The sequence below is a fragment of the Sminthopsis crassicaudata genome, chromosome 2 (assembly GCF_048593235.1).
Source record: "Sminthopsis crassicaudata isolate SCR6 chromosome 2, ASM4859323v1, whole genome shotgun sequence".
Taxonomy (NCBI): domain Eukaryota; kingdom Metazoa; phylum Chordata; class Mammalia; order Dasyuromorphia; family Dasyuridae; genus Sminthopsis; species Sminthopsis crassicaudata.
In genome coordinates, this window is record NC_133618.1 from 432,484,061 (window position 1) to 432,501,508 (window position 17,448).

The 17,448-nt window shown below is 33.9% G+C and overlaps 1 protein-coding gene across 3 annotated transcripts in view; it reads right to left on the reverse strand.

Annotated features, from left to right (window-relative positions):
* SPINK5 (serine peptidase inhibitor Kazal type 5) overlaps positions 1–17,448 on the reverse strand; it is a 64,905-nt gene that overhangs the window by 23,586 nt on the left and 23,871 nt on the right. For 2 of the 3 annotated variants that reach the window (XM_074292154.1, XM_074292155.1), the window contains exons 7-15: positions 17,058–17,185; positions 16,401–16,464; positions 13,352–13,479; positions 11,782–11,869; positions 9,706–9,833; positions 6,482–6,563; positions 5,142–5,269; positions 4,445–4,508; positions 693–820 (exon numbers count right to left, since the gene is read on the reverse strand). In XM_074292154.1, the coding sequence (XP_074148255.1) occupies positions 693–820; positions 4,445–4,508; positions 5,142–5,269; positions 6,482–6,563; positions 9,706–9,833; positions 11,782–11,869; positions 13,352–13,479; positions 16,401–16,464; positions 17,058–17,185 (938 nt within the window). The remainder of the gene's footprint in view (positions 1–692; positions 821–4,444; positions 4,509–5,141; positions 5,270–6,481; positions 6,564–9,705; positions 9,834–11,781; positions 11,870–13,351; positions 13,480–16,400; positions 16,465–17,057; positions 17,186–17,448) is intronic. The other variant, XM_074292156.1, reaches the window with a different exon arrangement.

Sequence of the window (17,448 nt, forward strand, 5' to 3'; positions counted from 1 at the left end):
ATGATTTCTTATCAATAAGTGTTTGATTTGTATACCTATTTTACATATCTATATTACACAGGTTCTTGTAAAAATTTCTTGAGTGAAAAGGGATCATTAGAGGAAAAAGTTTAAGAAGCCCAGATTTAGCTTATTTTATTGGAACTAACTTTCACGTTCATTTAGAAGTTTTGCCATTAATAGCTCTATATTGTTTTGCCCTACCCACTATATTGAGTTACAGAGTTGGAAGTCAAAAGAAGTCATAGAAGAAAGAATATCAGTGTTGAACAGTCTTCAGAACATGGAGAAAGAACATTGTTCATAAGGCATGTCGGTTAGCTTTGCTAAAATATTTTCCCCTCATTTTTATTTTTTACTATAAGAAATGATTCTCTGGGAGGTAAAGAGAAATAATATTTTAGGAAATAAAGATTAGGAAAAATTAACTCATTGAAAGCATTGTTGCTTCTTTTTGAAAGAACATAGAAAGTCAGAACAGGAAGAAACACTAAAGGTCAATTGATTGAGCCCCATCTTTCCTTGTCTTTTGGGACAGAACAAGACCTGCAACAGATCTCCTGACTCTTGATTCCTCTTTCACTATATTACTCAAATTTGTTTAGATCCATCAGTCACGAGGCAAGGATTTTGAGTTTTCTCTCATGCCCTTTGTTTGGAGGGAGTAGGAGAAATGTCACATATATACTCACAAGATGCTGGCACACATGGAACATTTGTTGCCATGCACTTTACCATCAGGACCTTGAACAGGTGAATTCTCCCGGGTGCAAATGAGGTTCCCATCTCTCACTTGTTCTCTGAATTCACTGCACAGATCCTGTGAGAACAAAGGATGTTACTGGGGTGAAGGTTTGTCCTTGATCCCTCCTCCTCCCCTTCCCAAATTATTTTTCTCTTTATCAGTCACTCTGCCTTCCAGTCTGGTTTCACATGTTTCATAGAAACTAGAGTTGAAAGGATGCTCAAGCCAAGAAAAAGAACGTAATATTTTCAAGGTCATTTAAGTCATGGGATCAGAGATTGAGAGCTGAAAAATAACATATAAAGAGCCTGAGGCCCAGATCTCAGTCACACAAATAATAAATGCAGAGACTAAGGTCAGGCAGTAAGATGGAAGAGCCAATTCTAAACTTCAGATATATCGCTATCCCAGGTTCTTTATCCTTAAAAAACAAAACCCCAACTTTTGTTGGCACATGTACAATTTTGACCACACCTTGCTTTCTTTTTTAAATTTTGCCTTCTCTTCAGATGTTATAAGATCTCTAGTCTGTCTCTTTTTTTTCAGCTTTTAAAAGACTTACATGAGTACAATTGTCCTTTCCATTTGAGGAACATTCATGAAAAATAATTATCATCATTATCATTTTATAGATAAAGATACTGAAGGTCAGAGTATGGAGAAAGTACGGAGCAATCTGGCCAGTATCACACAGTTAGAAAACAGAACATCCATCAATTAATTCCAGCTCTTCTAACTACATAGAACATCATAGTTGATGATGGTGATATCTAATATTTTTATATTGTTTACAACGTATTAGGCATTGTGCTAAGCATTTTACAATTATTATGTCATTTGACTCTCACAAAAATCTTAAGATTAGGTGCACTTAATTCCATTTGATGGATGAGAAAATTGAGGCAATCAATTTTTAAATGATTTGCACAGAGTCACACAGTTGATATCTGTGACTAGATTTAAACTCAGGTCTGCCTGACTACAGGCCCAGCACTCTATCCACTGAATTCTATCTACCTAGCTGAAGAATAAACAGAAGGAATTTAGTCCAAATAGTACATGCAAAGGAATAGACCTAAAAAAATCTCTCTATCTTCTAGGTAGACCATTCTAGTCATTCTAATAATGCCTAACTTAAAAGGCAATCTATCCCATTCTGTGAGTGTTCTAATTTGCTGGAAAGTCCTTCTATTAAAGAAGCTTAAAACTGTCTCCCTATTACTTCTCTCAATTATTCTTTGTTCTCTTTTCTATTCCTTTAGATAACAGGAATTAAGTAACCCTCAAGCTTTGTCTGCTTCAAACTAAATATCCACAGTTCCCAAAACCACTCTTTTTGCAACACAGTTTCAAATAGATGATGTCTTTCTCTTAATATACTCTAGCTTACCAATATCTACTCTAAAACACTGCAATCAAAATTACACACCCTGGTCTGTCTAGTACAGAGAAGAACCTTTGTTTTGAATACCAAGCTATTTTCAATGCAACCTAAGAATGTTTTAGCATCTTTAGCTGCCATACCATGTTGCTGATTTATGTTAAACTTACAGGCAGTAAGATCCCTGGGTCTTTTATTTTAAATACTTATCTAGCCAGTCTTGCCTATAATATTCTTACACTGTGGAATTTTTTAAATCAAATACAACACTAAATTTTTTCTATATTAGATTCTTTGGTAGATGGTTTTCTCTTGGTAGCCAAAAATTGAATAGATATTAAAATTGTTTTGCATCTGGATTATCTCCACTGATTTACTAGCTAATAGAATACTGTGAGATTATAGGTATTGTATGATCAGTGGAAATTTGTGTAATATAATATTCACCATACAACCAACTTGTTATAATCAGTTGTGGTTGCCTCATAAAGGTGGTAATAAGCAAGAAGCCCTCCAAAAATAAAGAAAAAGAGTACAGAAAAAATATAAAGTCTTTAACTCTTAAAGCAAGAGGATCCCTTCAAATACAAATTTTGGAACCCAAGCTATGAATTCTCACATCTGGAAGGTTGTTAGAACACTGAATATAGAATATCAGTCCTTAAATATAGAGCATAGAATGTCAGAAAATAAGTATGTCTTAGAGAATAGAACCTAAAGTATTAGATTGAAAGAAATTTTGAAGAACCTTTAGTCTAATCCATGAATGCTGCAGAAGAAGATAGTTCATCTCAAAGAGGACAGGTCCTTTCCATCTTGGAAATGTAAGGCTCTTTCTGCTGCTCTATTTTTGCCACTCTTAATTTTTCGAGCATTATACCTACCCCCTCCAAAAATATTTAACTCTCTAATAGAGAAGCTACATCATCTGTAATTCTAAACCTTTCTATTTGAGTAGCATCAGGTGTAAAACTGTCTTGAACTGACCTAAGAATGACTTATCTGCTGGAAAATGCTAGCTGTGCTTCCTTCATTGAAAGTTCCTATGCATGATGCAATCAACTGAATATCCAAAATCAGCCACAGCATTCATGGTCACCACCAGAGAAATAATCATAATCTTGTTTAAAAGCAGGATTCATTCTAAAATACTTTGTGGCCAACCCACTGACAATGTAATTTTGTAAATTTGTGTAATATAATATTCACCATACAACCAACTTGTTATAATCAGTTGTGGTTGCCTCATAAAGGTGGTAATAAGCAAGAAGCTCTCCAAAAATAAAGAAAAAGAGTACAGAAAAAATATAAAGTCTTTAACTCTTAAAGCAAGAGGATCCCTTCAAATACAAATTTTGGAACCCAAGCTATGAACTCTCACATCTGGAAGGTTGTTAGAACACTGAATATAGAATATCAGTCCTTAAATATAGAGCATAAGAATGTCAGAAAATAAGTATGTCTTAGAGAATAGAACCTAAAGTATTAGATTTTAAAACATAGAATTCTAGAGTTGATGATCTTTTGAATACAGAATATCAGCCTAAGAACAAAGAAGATAAAATATTAGTACTGAAAAGGACATTTTAGTGCAGAATGTTAGCAAACACGACATGAACCCCTACATGTTTTGGCTTCTATTTCTTCTTTGGTACAAAGAAAGGATTTAATTAAATGATCCCTGAATTTCCTTTTCAGTTTTGAAGATATATGAAATTATTTTATGTACATTGCAAGCGAGCTTTCATAGAAACAGAGATAGGGAAGGGAATTGAGTTGATTGTTATACATATGAAGTCTCAAATATAACCTTGCTGAATAAAAATGGCAAGAAAATAAAGCAAAATATGGAAACTGAAAAAAGAAAATATATTCACAACTCAAAATTTAGTTAATAACTCACTGGAAATAGTCTCAGGATGATTTGACCTATGAAGGGAAGGATGATATGCATGATTATATATATATATATATATATATATATATATATATATATATATGTATGTATGTATATATATATGAATGCAATTGCCTAGTTCATGACACAGGCATAGGAGATATTCTGCTTTTGTTATTAATTCTAAAAGGTCAAAAGAAACAGTCAGTCACAGAAGAAAAAGCATTGGATATAGAGATAACCTGAAGTGAATCCAGGAGCTGATATTTGATAGCAATGTGATTATATATGACTGTTCTGTTCTCTGAATGTTCTTCATTTGTAAAGGAAAACTGAGTACCATCTCTACCTTCCTCCCTTACCAGTGTTATGAGCAAAGTGCATTAGAAATGGTAAATATGCCACAAATGGCAGGACTCACTTCTACAGTAACTCTGCGGTTTCTCTTGTGATCTTCCTTTTCTTTCTCTTTAGCTTCATTCTGGCTGTTTGGAGAAATAAGTGGTCTAAGTAGAAACACAACTAAATGTTTTCAGCAAAGAAAAGAAAATCCTGATGACAGACCATGGATTCTTGACTTTTTTTAAAAAAGTGAGTGAAATCATAGATTCTGTCTTCATATAATATATTGTTTTTACATTTAATGTTGAATGAAATGATAAATTTTAGTTTCAAATTTGTGGGGGAAAATAGATTTTTTTTCATATTCATAGAAAATTCATGGATATTCCAAAAACAACAATAATTGTTCAGCAGATTTCTGGGAGTCTGTGGACCTTGGGTTAAGATCCCTAAATGCAGACCATAATTAATTAAAATGGGCAAGCAGCATTGCAGGCTAATATGGGTAAAATTATAGCTCTTAATAGTTGCAATGCTTTATCGAAGCTACCTAATGTCACTAACCATTTTTATTTATTTCTCATCTGGATTTTGTTGGCTCCAAATTAAGGCATTTTATGAACCCACCTCTTTGATTGTCAATAAGGAACTTCTTATGATAAAGAGCCTCTTGTTTAATCATAAATTATGATTTCATAATAAAATCTCAAAGGAAGAACTTAGCTATCAGTGAATCCTATGCCCTTCACCTCGTTCAGCAATCCCATTGTACTCACAAGAAGACCTCACACATAGAACACGTGTTGCCATGCATTTTGCCATCTGGTCCCAAAATGGGGTCATTCTCTCTGGTGCAAGCCATTCTTCCATTTCTCATATAGTTGCGATATGGACTACACAGCTCCTGCCCATACCAAGGGATGGATGGTGACATTTATTTTTGTATATCTGTTTCCCCTATCTATACACTTCCCCTCTAGCTTTTTTTTAATTTCATGAAAGACTTAAAAAAAATAAGGTTCATATCAGTAGGGAGACTTCTTGGCCCTAACTTAGAGAATTATTTTCAAGATCACCTTGAATTCAATTAGACCTGAAATCTTCTCTACCATAAGACAAATTAATTTTTCAAGGATCCATTTAAGTTGTATTCTTACTATAATGAAGTTCTAGATATAAAAAATAAAAAGGAAAGGAGGCTAACAGTTTTCAATGAAAAGAGTTTTAATTTAGTTCTAGTCCTTTTTTGTTTCCATTCCATCTTTTGCCAATTACAATCTAAAAAGCCTTGGATAAATTACTTTATTTCTCTGAGATTCAATTTCCTTAGTTGTAATAGGAAGACAGTGATACTTATAATATCAAATTCCCAAGGTTACAGTGAAAAAAATTATATTATTTTAAATTTTTTAAATGTTAAAAATAAAAAATGAAATACTAAATTTGAAAATGCTAAAATTTTTAAATGCTAAAAACTTTAATATATATATACAAAACTATTAAAATTAATTGTTTTTATGACTCTGCAAGCCATCCCTCTGGGTCTCAGGATTTTCTACCGTAAAATGATGGGATAAGACTAGCTAATCTTCTTTATGGTATAGCTCTTCTGATCTATGATAATTCATGAGAGAAAGGAAGGATCTTCTCTCTGAGATTAGTGCTTGGGAAGGTATCATAGCAGAGAGGGGCATTTGATCAAAGTGTATATGAAGATTCTGGAGCTAGTGACAAGCAGAAAAATGTCTGGAAGATTAGAGGCCTTGAGACAGGTTTGAGGAGCCCTACCCCAAACTCTGGTTAGGCTGGAATGTAGGGTATATGATCAGATTTGCCAAATACTCAAAGGGAAAGTAAAGTGTTATGGAACAGATTTGTGAATCTGGAATTTAAACTTGATGATTAACAAGGTCCATACTGGCTCCAAATCCTGTGACATTATGGCTACACATACACATAAACAATTGTGTCTGCATATATTTCAATCTTTCTATTTATATGTGTGCATGTGTATTGTGTGTGTGTGGTGTTGACCCCTGATCCCAAGGTGATTTGCATTTAAGACTACAAGACCACAACCCAAGGAGATCTAACTGGGGGACTTGTGGTTACTTACCGCAAATAATGCAGTGTTTGCTGGTTCTCTCTTATCTCTTGATTTCTCTTCATTTTTTTTCCTTTCTTCAACTTCGGCTTGGCTATAAGGAAAGAAGAAGAACTCTATTAGGCATAAAAATACAATTTTTCTCTCTCTCTTCAACACTGCATGCCAGCCTTCATCCCTCAGCAGGGAGACCAGCAGGACTTTTCAGCAATGAGGTGTCCAATGAGATACTACTATGAATGACAGCATTTCTCCATAAATCATTGCTCTCAAAAATTCATCTAGAATCTAGAGAGAAGAAATTTGACTCTGAAGGGCAAACCTAAGAGCAATGGCAAAAACATATAAGCAGCCAAATGTATCACAACCACAAACAGCAACTGGGGTTATGAGGAAGAAAAGTACAGAACTTGGGGTCAGAAAGACCTGAGAGCAAATTCCACCTCAGATCCATACTGGTCATGTGACTTTCAGGAAGTAAGTCACTTAATATTCATGTTCTAATTTCTTCATCTGTATAATAGGAGTGATAAGAGCACCTTCTTCATAGGATTCTTTTGAGTATTCAATAAGTTAACAAACATAAAGTGCTTTGCAAAACTTAGAGCATCATACAAATACTATCTTGCAATAAGCTCTGTTCAACCACTTAATTGACAAGTCCTCAATTTCCTTTTCTTGTGGGTATTTAATCAGAAAAGGATCAATGATGGTGCATAGGTGATTTCCAAGTTAATTCAAGATTAAGCTAACTGAATTCTAAGGTCTCTTTCCCCTGTAAGAATTTGAGGTTTGGAGACTCTAAAGTTCTGAGAATCTAAGATTCAAAGAGTAAATTTTTGAAATATTTAAAATTATTAGCTATTTAAAATGCTATGGTCCTAAGAGTCTGAGAAGATAAAGATTCTATCTAAATGACCTGAGAGTATAAGGTCCTAAAGGATTAAGATTTGATTCTGTGACTTCAGTGCTAAAGAATCTAAGTTTTTCAGGGACACTAATGCATTGTTGGTGGAATTGTGAATACATCCAGCCATTCTGGAGAGCAATTTGGAACTATGCTCAAAGAGCTATCAAAATGTTCATACCCTTCGACCCAGCAGTGTTACTATTGGGCTTATATCCCAAAGAGATTTTTAAAAAGGGACCTGTATATGCAAGAATGTTTGCGGCAGCCTCTTTGTAGTGGCCAGAAACTGGAAAATGAATGGACGCCCATCAATTGGAGAATGGCTGAATAAATTGTGGTATATGAATATTATGGGATATTATTGTTCTGTAAGAAATGACCAGCAGAATGATTTTAGAAAGGCCTGGAGAGATTTACATTAACTGATGCTGAGTGAAATGAGCAGGATCATTATATACTTCAACAACAATACTATATGATGATCAATTCTGATGGACATGGCCAACTTCACCAATGAGATGAACAAAATCAGTTCCAATAGAGCAGTAATGAACAGAACCAGCTACACCCCAGAGAAAGAACTCTGGGAGATGACTATGAACCACTACATAGAATTCTCAATCCCTTTATTTTTTGTCCACCTGCATTTTTGATTTCCTTCAAAGGGTAATTGTACACTATTTCAAAGTCTGATTCATTTTGTGCAGCAAAATAACGGTTTGGACATGAATACACATATTTTATTTAGTTTATACTTTAACATATTTAACATGTATTGGTCAACCTGCCATCTGAAGGAGGGGGAGGGGAAAAATTGGAACAAATGTTTTGGCAATTGTCAATGCTGTAAAATTACATGCATATATCTGGTAAATAAAAAGCCATAATAAAAATATACATAAAAAGAATCTAAGTTTTTAAGATTGTATGGTGCTGAGACAGTAAAGTTCTACTGAAGGCTGGACCAGATATGCTCCTACCTGCTAATTAAGTGAAACCAAACCTTCAATTCCCCTTTCAACTCCCCCATCCCCTGGCATTATAACAGAAGTATCAGGACATTTCTTGGACCTTAGAATTTGAGGTGTAAGTGGTTAAACTAGGTGTGGGGACAGCTTCCAGGAAGGGATTCAACAAAGACTCCAGATGTGTTATTGTGAGTGTGAAAAATTTCCCAAGAGGGTAGCCCTCAAATATGTATATAGCTTTGTAATGACCTTTGAGGAGAGATAGGTTTCTGTGTGAATCCATCTAGAGGTGGTGCTCTAGGCAAGTCTCAGAGAGCATTCAATTACTCAGTTCTCTGGAGGATTAGGGTGGGATGTGAGGGGATGAGTTCAGGCCAAATATTTGAGATAATGTGTAGTTTGCATTCTGCCAATGGCTAATTCCCCAGAATCTGTTATTTACTCCATGCTTAGGGAAACATGAGAGTTAGGACAGAATAAGATAGCTCAAGATTCAGATGAACAATTCCTAGGTGTAGCTGCCGGAGTGACTGAGAAACATAGATCTAAAGATAATCATTTAGGGAGAATATTGTAGCCTATGATTACAAAGTGTGAATAGGCATAGACTTGAGTTAGCATAATTCTGGGTCCCTATTAGAGAGAAAGAAAAGAGAGTGACAGCCCAAAATATAATGTAGTGGGCATTGAGTGAGTGCAGGTGAATCTGGGAAGTGTTCAATACTAATACTCAGAATCTGAGAAGCATGAAGGACTTGGTGAGAGCCAATCCAAATGAGGGCAATGGGACTAAGAGAAACATACACACTTTCTACAATGAAGTAAGTGAAAAGAACAATAAAAAGCAAAAACAAAACCAACAAAAAGAAACAACTTTGAATTCTATTATAATTTTGATGACAAAGAAGCAAGAATCTAGAAAATGTGCCTCTCTCCCATCTTTGCAGGACAAGGCTTGACTTTAGAATACTGCATGTACTGTCAGTCTCAATTGATAATTGGTTTTATTAAATTGCTTATGTTCCTTTCTAGTTTTTATTCTTAATGACTAATGGACTAGGAAGAAAAGAGAAAATGAGGATGATTTAAAATGACAAGTTATCAATACAAATTAAAACAAAAGGTCTAAGAATCTAACTTTCTAATATTCATTGAACAGTAGTTCATAGTCCTATACTGCAAGAGAACAAAAACATTGCCCTCACTTTCACATCCCAATATGTGCCTGTAAAGAAAATTATTCAATGTAGGGAAGGAAAATGAGAAATGAGGTAATGAGAATAAAGGTTTGGTTTATGCAAAGGGATAACTTCTAAATAATCTCAAGCAAACCTCCTGCTACCCCTTTTCATACTCACAAAAAGGCTTTGCACATGGAGCACTTGTTCCCATAACGCTTGCCATCAAAGCCTTGGATAGGATCATTCTCTCTGGTGCAAAAGAGTATGCCATTCCTCATCTGATCCTGGAATTCATTGCACATGGCCTACAGAAGGGAAACAGATACCTGAATTTTAGCTTCCTATTCATTTATTATGTCCATTAGATATAAAGCATGCATCTCCAAGGTATTTACCATTAAGGAATATCAAAAAAGTTTTCCACAAGCAAGTTTTCCACAAGCTTCCCTATGCTTTCTTCCCTACCACCTCAAGTATTGGTAAGATCTCTGCTTAAGAAAAATCTTTAGTGGCTCTCTATTGCCTTCTAAGTTTTGAATTTTCTGCTTGGCAGTCAAGCTCCTCTACAACCTAACAGTACTCTACTATTTTACAATCTTGTGTTGTTACCCCATAGTCTATGCTATAGCAAAATTTGGCAGGGTTTCATATGCCTATATACCCTGAAATATTCTACCTCTATGGCTTTGTTTACATTATTTCCTAACTCTGAAGACCCCTATGCTGCCCCTTTACCTGATATTTTATTCCTCAATCATCTCATCAAATAAAAATTCTACTTCATTCAAAAACAACCCAATTTCCTTAGTCAATAATCTACTTCCTCTGCTTCTTGACATAGTACTTGGTTTTCATCTCTTTAACATTCTTATTATGAATTAATATGAATTACAGTACCCATATTGATATTTTATATCATCAACTAAACTAATCTCCATTAAGACAAATATTCTTATTTATAAATTTATAGCACCCCTAGTTTACCCAACTTATGGATCTAAATACTTTGTGCTTAATCAATGGTTGTTGAATGTATTGGAACTTAAATAATCATAAGGATAAAAGAACTAAAGACTAAAATGCTCATTTACAACAGAGAAAATCTCTTTGATTTCTTTCTATTAAAAGAATGGAACAATACTCTAAATAAACAAACAAATGTACAAATTATGGAATAAACAGATGAATGAATATATATCTGGATAAATAGATGAAGAAATAAATTTAAATTAAAAGAGTACCCAAGCATGAAATGGAAAAAGCTACTAACTAAAAGTATGAGGCCTAAGTTATTAAGCCCAGAGTCTGCCACCTTATTAACCATGAGACTCTGGGCAAGTAATTTCTCCTTTCTGAGTATCTACTTCTTTCTGTGTAATCAGTGTTTGGAATGCCTATGAATAGATATTGAAGAATTACAAAAGATAACTCTAGGTGTGGAGTCAGAAAGACCCTACTTGACAACCAGCCTCAAATACTTATCAGTTTTGTGATTTTGGGCAAGTCAATTTAGTTTTGTTTGCTTCAGTTTTCTCATCAGCAAAATGTGAATAATGATAGCTCCTACCTCTCAGGGTTGTTGTGAAGTTCAAATAAGGTAATAATTATAAAGCACTTGGCATAATACCTGACACATAGTAAGCAGTATAGAAAATTTAGCTATTATTATTAGTGTTTTTATTGTTAGGCTAGAATGCATTTATAGAAATGTCATTTTGATTATGACTAGATAACTGATACTACCATTTTAAGAACAATGCTCAGACAATTATTACTAACAATCTTAACAATGAATATAACACTTTGAATTGAGACAGCATTTTCCAGTAGCTTTGGAGTTACTACAGCTCACATTGTTATTTTCTAACTCCCTTGCAAGGAAAGAGGGCAGGAATTATTATATCTATTTAAATGATGAGAAACCTGAAGCAAAAAAAAAAAAAAAAAGTTAGTGACATATTCAAGGTCATTTAAGTCAAGGGATCAGAGACTGAAAGGTGAAAAAGACCCACTTAGTCCAATTCTAGCTTTTAACACATAAAGAGCCTAGAGGCCCAGATTGTCAGTCACACAAATAATAAGTACAGAGGCAGAGTCTTGACGAAGACCAGGCAGGAAGATGGAAGAGCCAGTTCTAAACTCCAGATCTACTGATAGTGCAGGGTTCTTTTCCCTTAAAAAATAAAACACTAACTTTTGAAAAATCTTTTTTTCTAAATTGAAGCAATGATACATGTACAAATTTAACCTCACCTCAATATCTCTCTTAAATTTTGCCTTCTCTTCAGACATTATAAGATCTCTATTCTGTCTCTTCTTTTCCTTTTCATATTGTTTTTTGCTAGAGAAGAGAGTACAAGATTAAGTTACAAATGTTAATGTAAAACATTAAATCAATAGATCAACAAGCATTCATTAAACATATGCCATGCTCTAGATTCTGGGCTCAAAAAAAAAAAAACAAAAAAAAAAAAAAACAGTCTGTCCATACAGTTTATACAGATTAGATATATATAAAACATATAAGGTCAATAGATTACAAGGTAGTTAGGGAAGAAGGGATGACAGTAACAGCTGAAGGAAACATAAAGGGTGAAGATACACTATAGTGTATTGTTGTGGGAGTCCTTGGGGTGTGCAGAATCCAATGAGATGGTGCTAAAAAGAGAGTGTACCTCAAATGGAAGGCAGAACCAAAATACAAAGACCAAAATTGGAGAGCCACATGTGAAGAAAAAAGTATTTTGAAACTCTAAACAAAATTTTAAAACTAAAATTAAAATGCTTTGTTTTGCATTCAAACTCCATAGTTCTTTCTCTGAATTAGAGAGATTTTTCTATAGCAAGTTATGGCTTAATTTATTGGCTATCTATTTAGGGCCAGTGTATTTGTGCTCTACTTCAGGTCATATTCTCTTGGATCTTTGATTCTTCATCCATAAAATAATGAGAAAAATTATCTGCATTCAAGGTCCCTTCAGTTCTGCCTTTCTATGATGTAGAGAATATAGAATGCAAGTTCCCAGGGGAGCAAACAACTTTTTTTGTCTCTGTATCCTCAACAAGTACCAAGTGGTCCCTATGGACCAGAAGAAATGTTTTATGAAGTGACCTAAAATGAATTCTATATTTTAATCTTCCTTTAGAACTAAAATTCTGTGCCTAAAGTCCCCTCTAAAAGTCTATATGTCTTTCCTCAAAAAGTTATAAAATTAGAGAATCTCAAAGCTGAATGAGTTTTCAAAGAGTATCTAGTCTATATGTAGGTAGTCTTGATCTTAGTCATAGCTCAAACACAGGATTTCTAGCTGAACTTAGAGTGGTCACTAATCCTTTGTGAGACCCACCATCCATCCCAAAAAACTGAGTCAATAATCTGATAATGAAACTTACTTCTAAGAACTATGCTTCTAAAATGCTATCTAGAGAAGCTTTTGTATTGTACCTTCAGGCTAGAGAGGGTTCTATGACCCCTCTAAAAAGACTCATGGGCTATGATCTAAGATCAAAAAAATAAGTAAAATAAAGGAATAAAGAGAATGAGAAAGAGAGTTTGGATTCCTAGTGCATGGAAAGGACATTGGCAACCTGGAAAGTCCAGAAGAAGGGACTCTAAACTATTTTTATGTGAATACATTAATAGACTAAATAGTGTTTAGACTAGAGCTGAGTGAACATGTCAGAAAAATAAACATTGGTAGAAAAAGTCCTAAAATATGAGAAAGTATGGAAAATTAAAGGAAAAACACTAACCTAGAAATAATTTATCTTTGTGTCTATACTCATATTTTTTGTTGTTTTAGATAATAATTTCCATACTCACAAAAATTCTTGACAGTAGATACACTTATTCAAAATCATGTTTCCATCAGGGCCTTGGACAGGGTTATCCTCTCGAAAACAGGGAAGCATTCCATTGACCATATACTGCTCATATTCTTTGCAATATTCCTTCAAAAAAGGTTTTAAAAGGCTTACATCCTTTCCATTTGAGAAACATTCATGAAAAATAATTATCATCATTGTCATTTTATAGATAAAAACATTGAAGGTCAGAGTATGGAGCAATCTGGTCTGCATCACATAGATACAAAACAGAGGATCTGTCAACTTATCTAAACTCTAATTCCATAAAACACCATAGTTAATGATGATAATGACAGCTAACATCTATATAGTAATTACATTGTACTAAGCATTTTATAGTTATTAGGTCATTTGATCCTCATAACAACCCGTGATGTAGATTCTTTTTAAATTTTCATTTGACAGAAGAGGAAATTGAGGCAAAGTTGTTAAATGACTTGAACAGCTAGTAAGTTTCTGTGACTGGATTTGAATTCAGATCTACTTGGTTATAGACCCAGCACTCTATCTATTGAATCTATCTATGTAACTGAATCTAATTATGTAATTAAAGAATGAACAGAAGGAATTTAAAGCAAAATAATACATGCAAAGGAATAGACCCAAAAGATGATCCTCCCTAGCTCCTGAATAGACCTTTCTAATAATACAAAAGCTACTACCTAACCTAAGGAGGCAATCTATCCCTTTCTGTGGTTAGTTCTAATTTGCTGGAAAGTTCATCTATTTAAGAAGCTTAAATCTGCCTCCCTAGGTCATCTTGCAATTAATCTTTGTTCTTCTTCCTATTCCATTACATAATCTTTTGAAAAACGAATCAAATAAACCACAAGCTTTCTCTGCTTCAGACTATTCCAAAACCACACTTTTTTTCCATAACAATTTCAAATATCTGCACAAGCTGGTTATCCTACTCTCCATATACACTAGCTTATCAATATCTATTCTAAAATCTTTTTTCTCCTTACTATTCCATTAGATAATCCTTTGAAACAAGAATCAAATAACTCAAAATTTCTCTGCTTCAGACTAAATATCCCCAGTTCCCAAAACCATTCTTTTTGCAACACAGTTTCAAATACTTGCCACAACTTGGATACCCTCAGAGGGTATATACTAGTTAATCAATATTTACTCTAAAACATTAAACCAAAATTAAACATACTAGTCTGGCCAGAATAGAAGAGAACCATAACAGCCTAAGAATAATTTAGCCATGCTGTATAGCTGATTTGTGTCAAACTTGCAGTCAGTAAGACTTCTGGGTCTTTAATTTTAAACATTTGTCTAGCTTGATTTATTCTTACACTATTGAATTTTTCTAATCAAATAAAAAGACTTGAAAGTTTTCTATATTAGATTCCTTGGTACATGGTTGGTAGATTTTTTTTTTTCTTGGTAGCCAAGAATTGAACAGTTAAAAAAAATATTTTGTATCTGGATTGTCTCCACTAATTTATTAGCTAACACAATACTATAAGATCATAGAAAATCAGAGCTGAAAATAATTTTATAAAACTTTTAGTCTAAAGCATAAATACTGCAGAAGAAGAAAGGTCATCTTAGAGAGGCCTTCCATCTTGGAAATCTAAGCCTCTTTCTACTGCTCCATATTGCCATTCTTAACTTTGGGAGTGATATCTACAACTTCCAATAATATTTAATTCTCTAATAGGACTACACTATCTGTAATACTAGATCTTACTATATGAATAGGGTCAGGTGTAAAACTGTCTTGAACTGACCTAAGAATGACTTCTTTGTTGGAAAGTGTTAGCTGTGTTTCCTTTATTGAAGGTTCCTATGCATAATGCAATCACCTGAGTGTCCCAATCCATCCAAGTTCATTGGTTCCCATCAGAGAAATAATTGTAATTTCCTTTATAAGGCAGGATTCATTTTAAAATATTTTGTGGCCAAGCCACTGACAATGTAATTTTTTAAACAGATATTAAGTTATTCTCCAAACAACTCACTTTATAATCAGTTGTGGATGCCTTATAAAGGTTGTAATAACCAAGGAGCCTCCAAAAATAAAAATAAAGAAAAAGGAAGCAGAAAAAAATATCATAGTCTATAACTCTTAGAGCAAGAGAATCATTTTAAACACAAATCTTAGAACACGAAATATGGACTCTCAGAGCTGGAAGGTTGTTAGAACACAGAACAAAAAATTTGGGGCCTGAGAATATAAAACACAGAATGCCTCAAAACATAAAGCATAGAATATCAGAAAATAAAAATATTTTAGAATTAGAACCCAAACTATTATACTTTAGAAAATAGAATTCCAAAACTGAGGATCCTTTGAATACAGAATATCAGCCTAAGAACATACAAGATAAAATAGCAGTACTGCAGGGGACATTTCAGTACAGAATGTTAGAGAACAAGACATGAACCCTCACATTTTTTTGTCTTCTGTTTTTCTTTGGTACAATGAGGCAATTGAATTAAATGATCCCTAAGTTTCCTTTTAGGTTTTGAAGATCTATGAAGCTATCTTATATACTTTGTAAGTGAGCTCTCATGTAAACAGAGATAGGGAAGGGAATTGAGTTGATTTTTATACATACAAAATCTCAAATATAGTCTTGCTGAATAAAAATGGCAAGAAAACAAAACAAAATATGGAGCCTGAAAAAGAAAATATATTCACAATTCAAGATTTAATTAGTAACTTTCTGGAAATGGTCTCAAGATGATTTCACCTTTGAAGGGAAGGATGATATGAATGATTTTTTTTAAAAATTGTGAATGCAATTGCCTAATTCTTGACACAGGCATAGGAGGTATTCTACTTTTGCTACTAATTCCAAATGGATATAGAGTTAACCTGAAGTGAATCCAGGTGCTGATATTTGATAGCAATATGACTATAATAACAGTTCAGTTATTTGAATGTTCTTCACTTGTAAAGAAGAGCTAAAGTAAATCCTTACCTTACCAAAGCTATGAGTAAGGAGCTTTAGAAATGGTAAAATGCCACAAATGGCAGGACTCACTTTTACAGCATTTCTGCGGGGTCTATTGTGATCTTCCTTTTCTTTCTCTTTAGCTTCATTCTGGCTGTTTGGAGAAACAAGTGGTCTAAATAGAAACCCAACCAAATGCCTTAAGCAAAGAAAAGAAAATCCTGATGACAGACCATGGGTTCTTGACTTTTTAAAAAGTAAGTGAAATGAATGGATCCCTTTTTCAAATAATGTTTTGTTGTTTACATTTAATATAGAATGAAATGCTAATTTTTAGTTAGAAGGTTAGGCAGAAATGTAATTTTTTCACAATCATAGAAAATTCATAGATACTTCAAAAACAACAACAATAATCATGAACCTCTGGGGAACCTGGGTTAAAAACCCTAAAACCAGACCATACTTAACTAAAACTGCCAAGCAAAATTGCAGGTTGAGAGGATATGATATGTCTGCAAAGATTTGGAGAGGTCACCTAATGTCACTCTACATTTTCATTTATTTCCCTCTTGCATTTTGTTGGCTCCAAATTAAGTCATTTTATGAACCCACCTCCTTGATTGTCAATTAAGAGCCTCTTTACAAATAGAATAATAAAACTCAAAGGAGGACCATGGCCATCAGTGAATCCTATGCCCTTCACTTCATTCAGCCCCATACCTCATTCAGCACCCTTATTGTACTCACAAGAAAACTTCACACATAGAACACGTGTTGCCATGCATTTTGCCATCTGGTCCCAGAATGGGGTCATTTTCTCTCGTGCAAGCCATTCTTCCATTTCTCATATAGTTGCGATATGGACTACACAGCTCCTACCCACACAAAGAAATGGAAGTTGACATATTTATTTTTCTTTGTTTGTTTCCCTACCTATATACTTCCCCTCTAGCTTTTTTTAGCTTAAAGAGAGACTAAAAAATAAGTATCATACCAGTAGGGAAATCTCTTCACCCATACTTAAAGAATTATCTCCAAGATCACTTGGAATTCAATTAGGCCTGAACTGTGTCTCTCTCATAAGTCAAATTATTCTTTCAGGTTCAGAATTATATTCTTCCTCCAATGAAATTCTAGG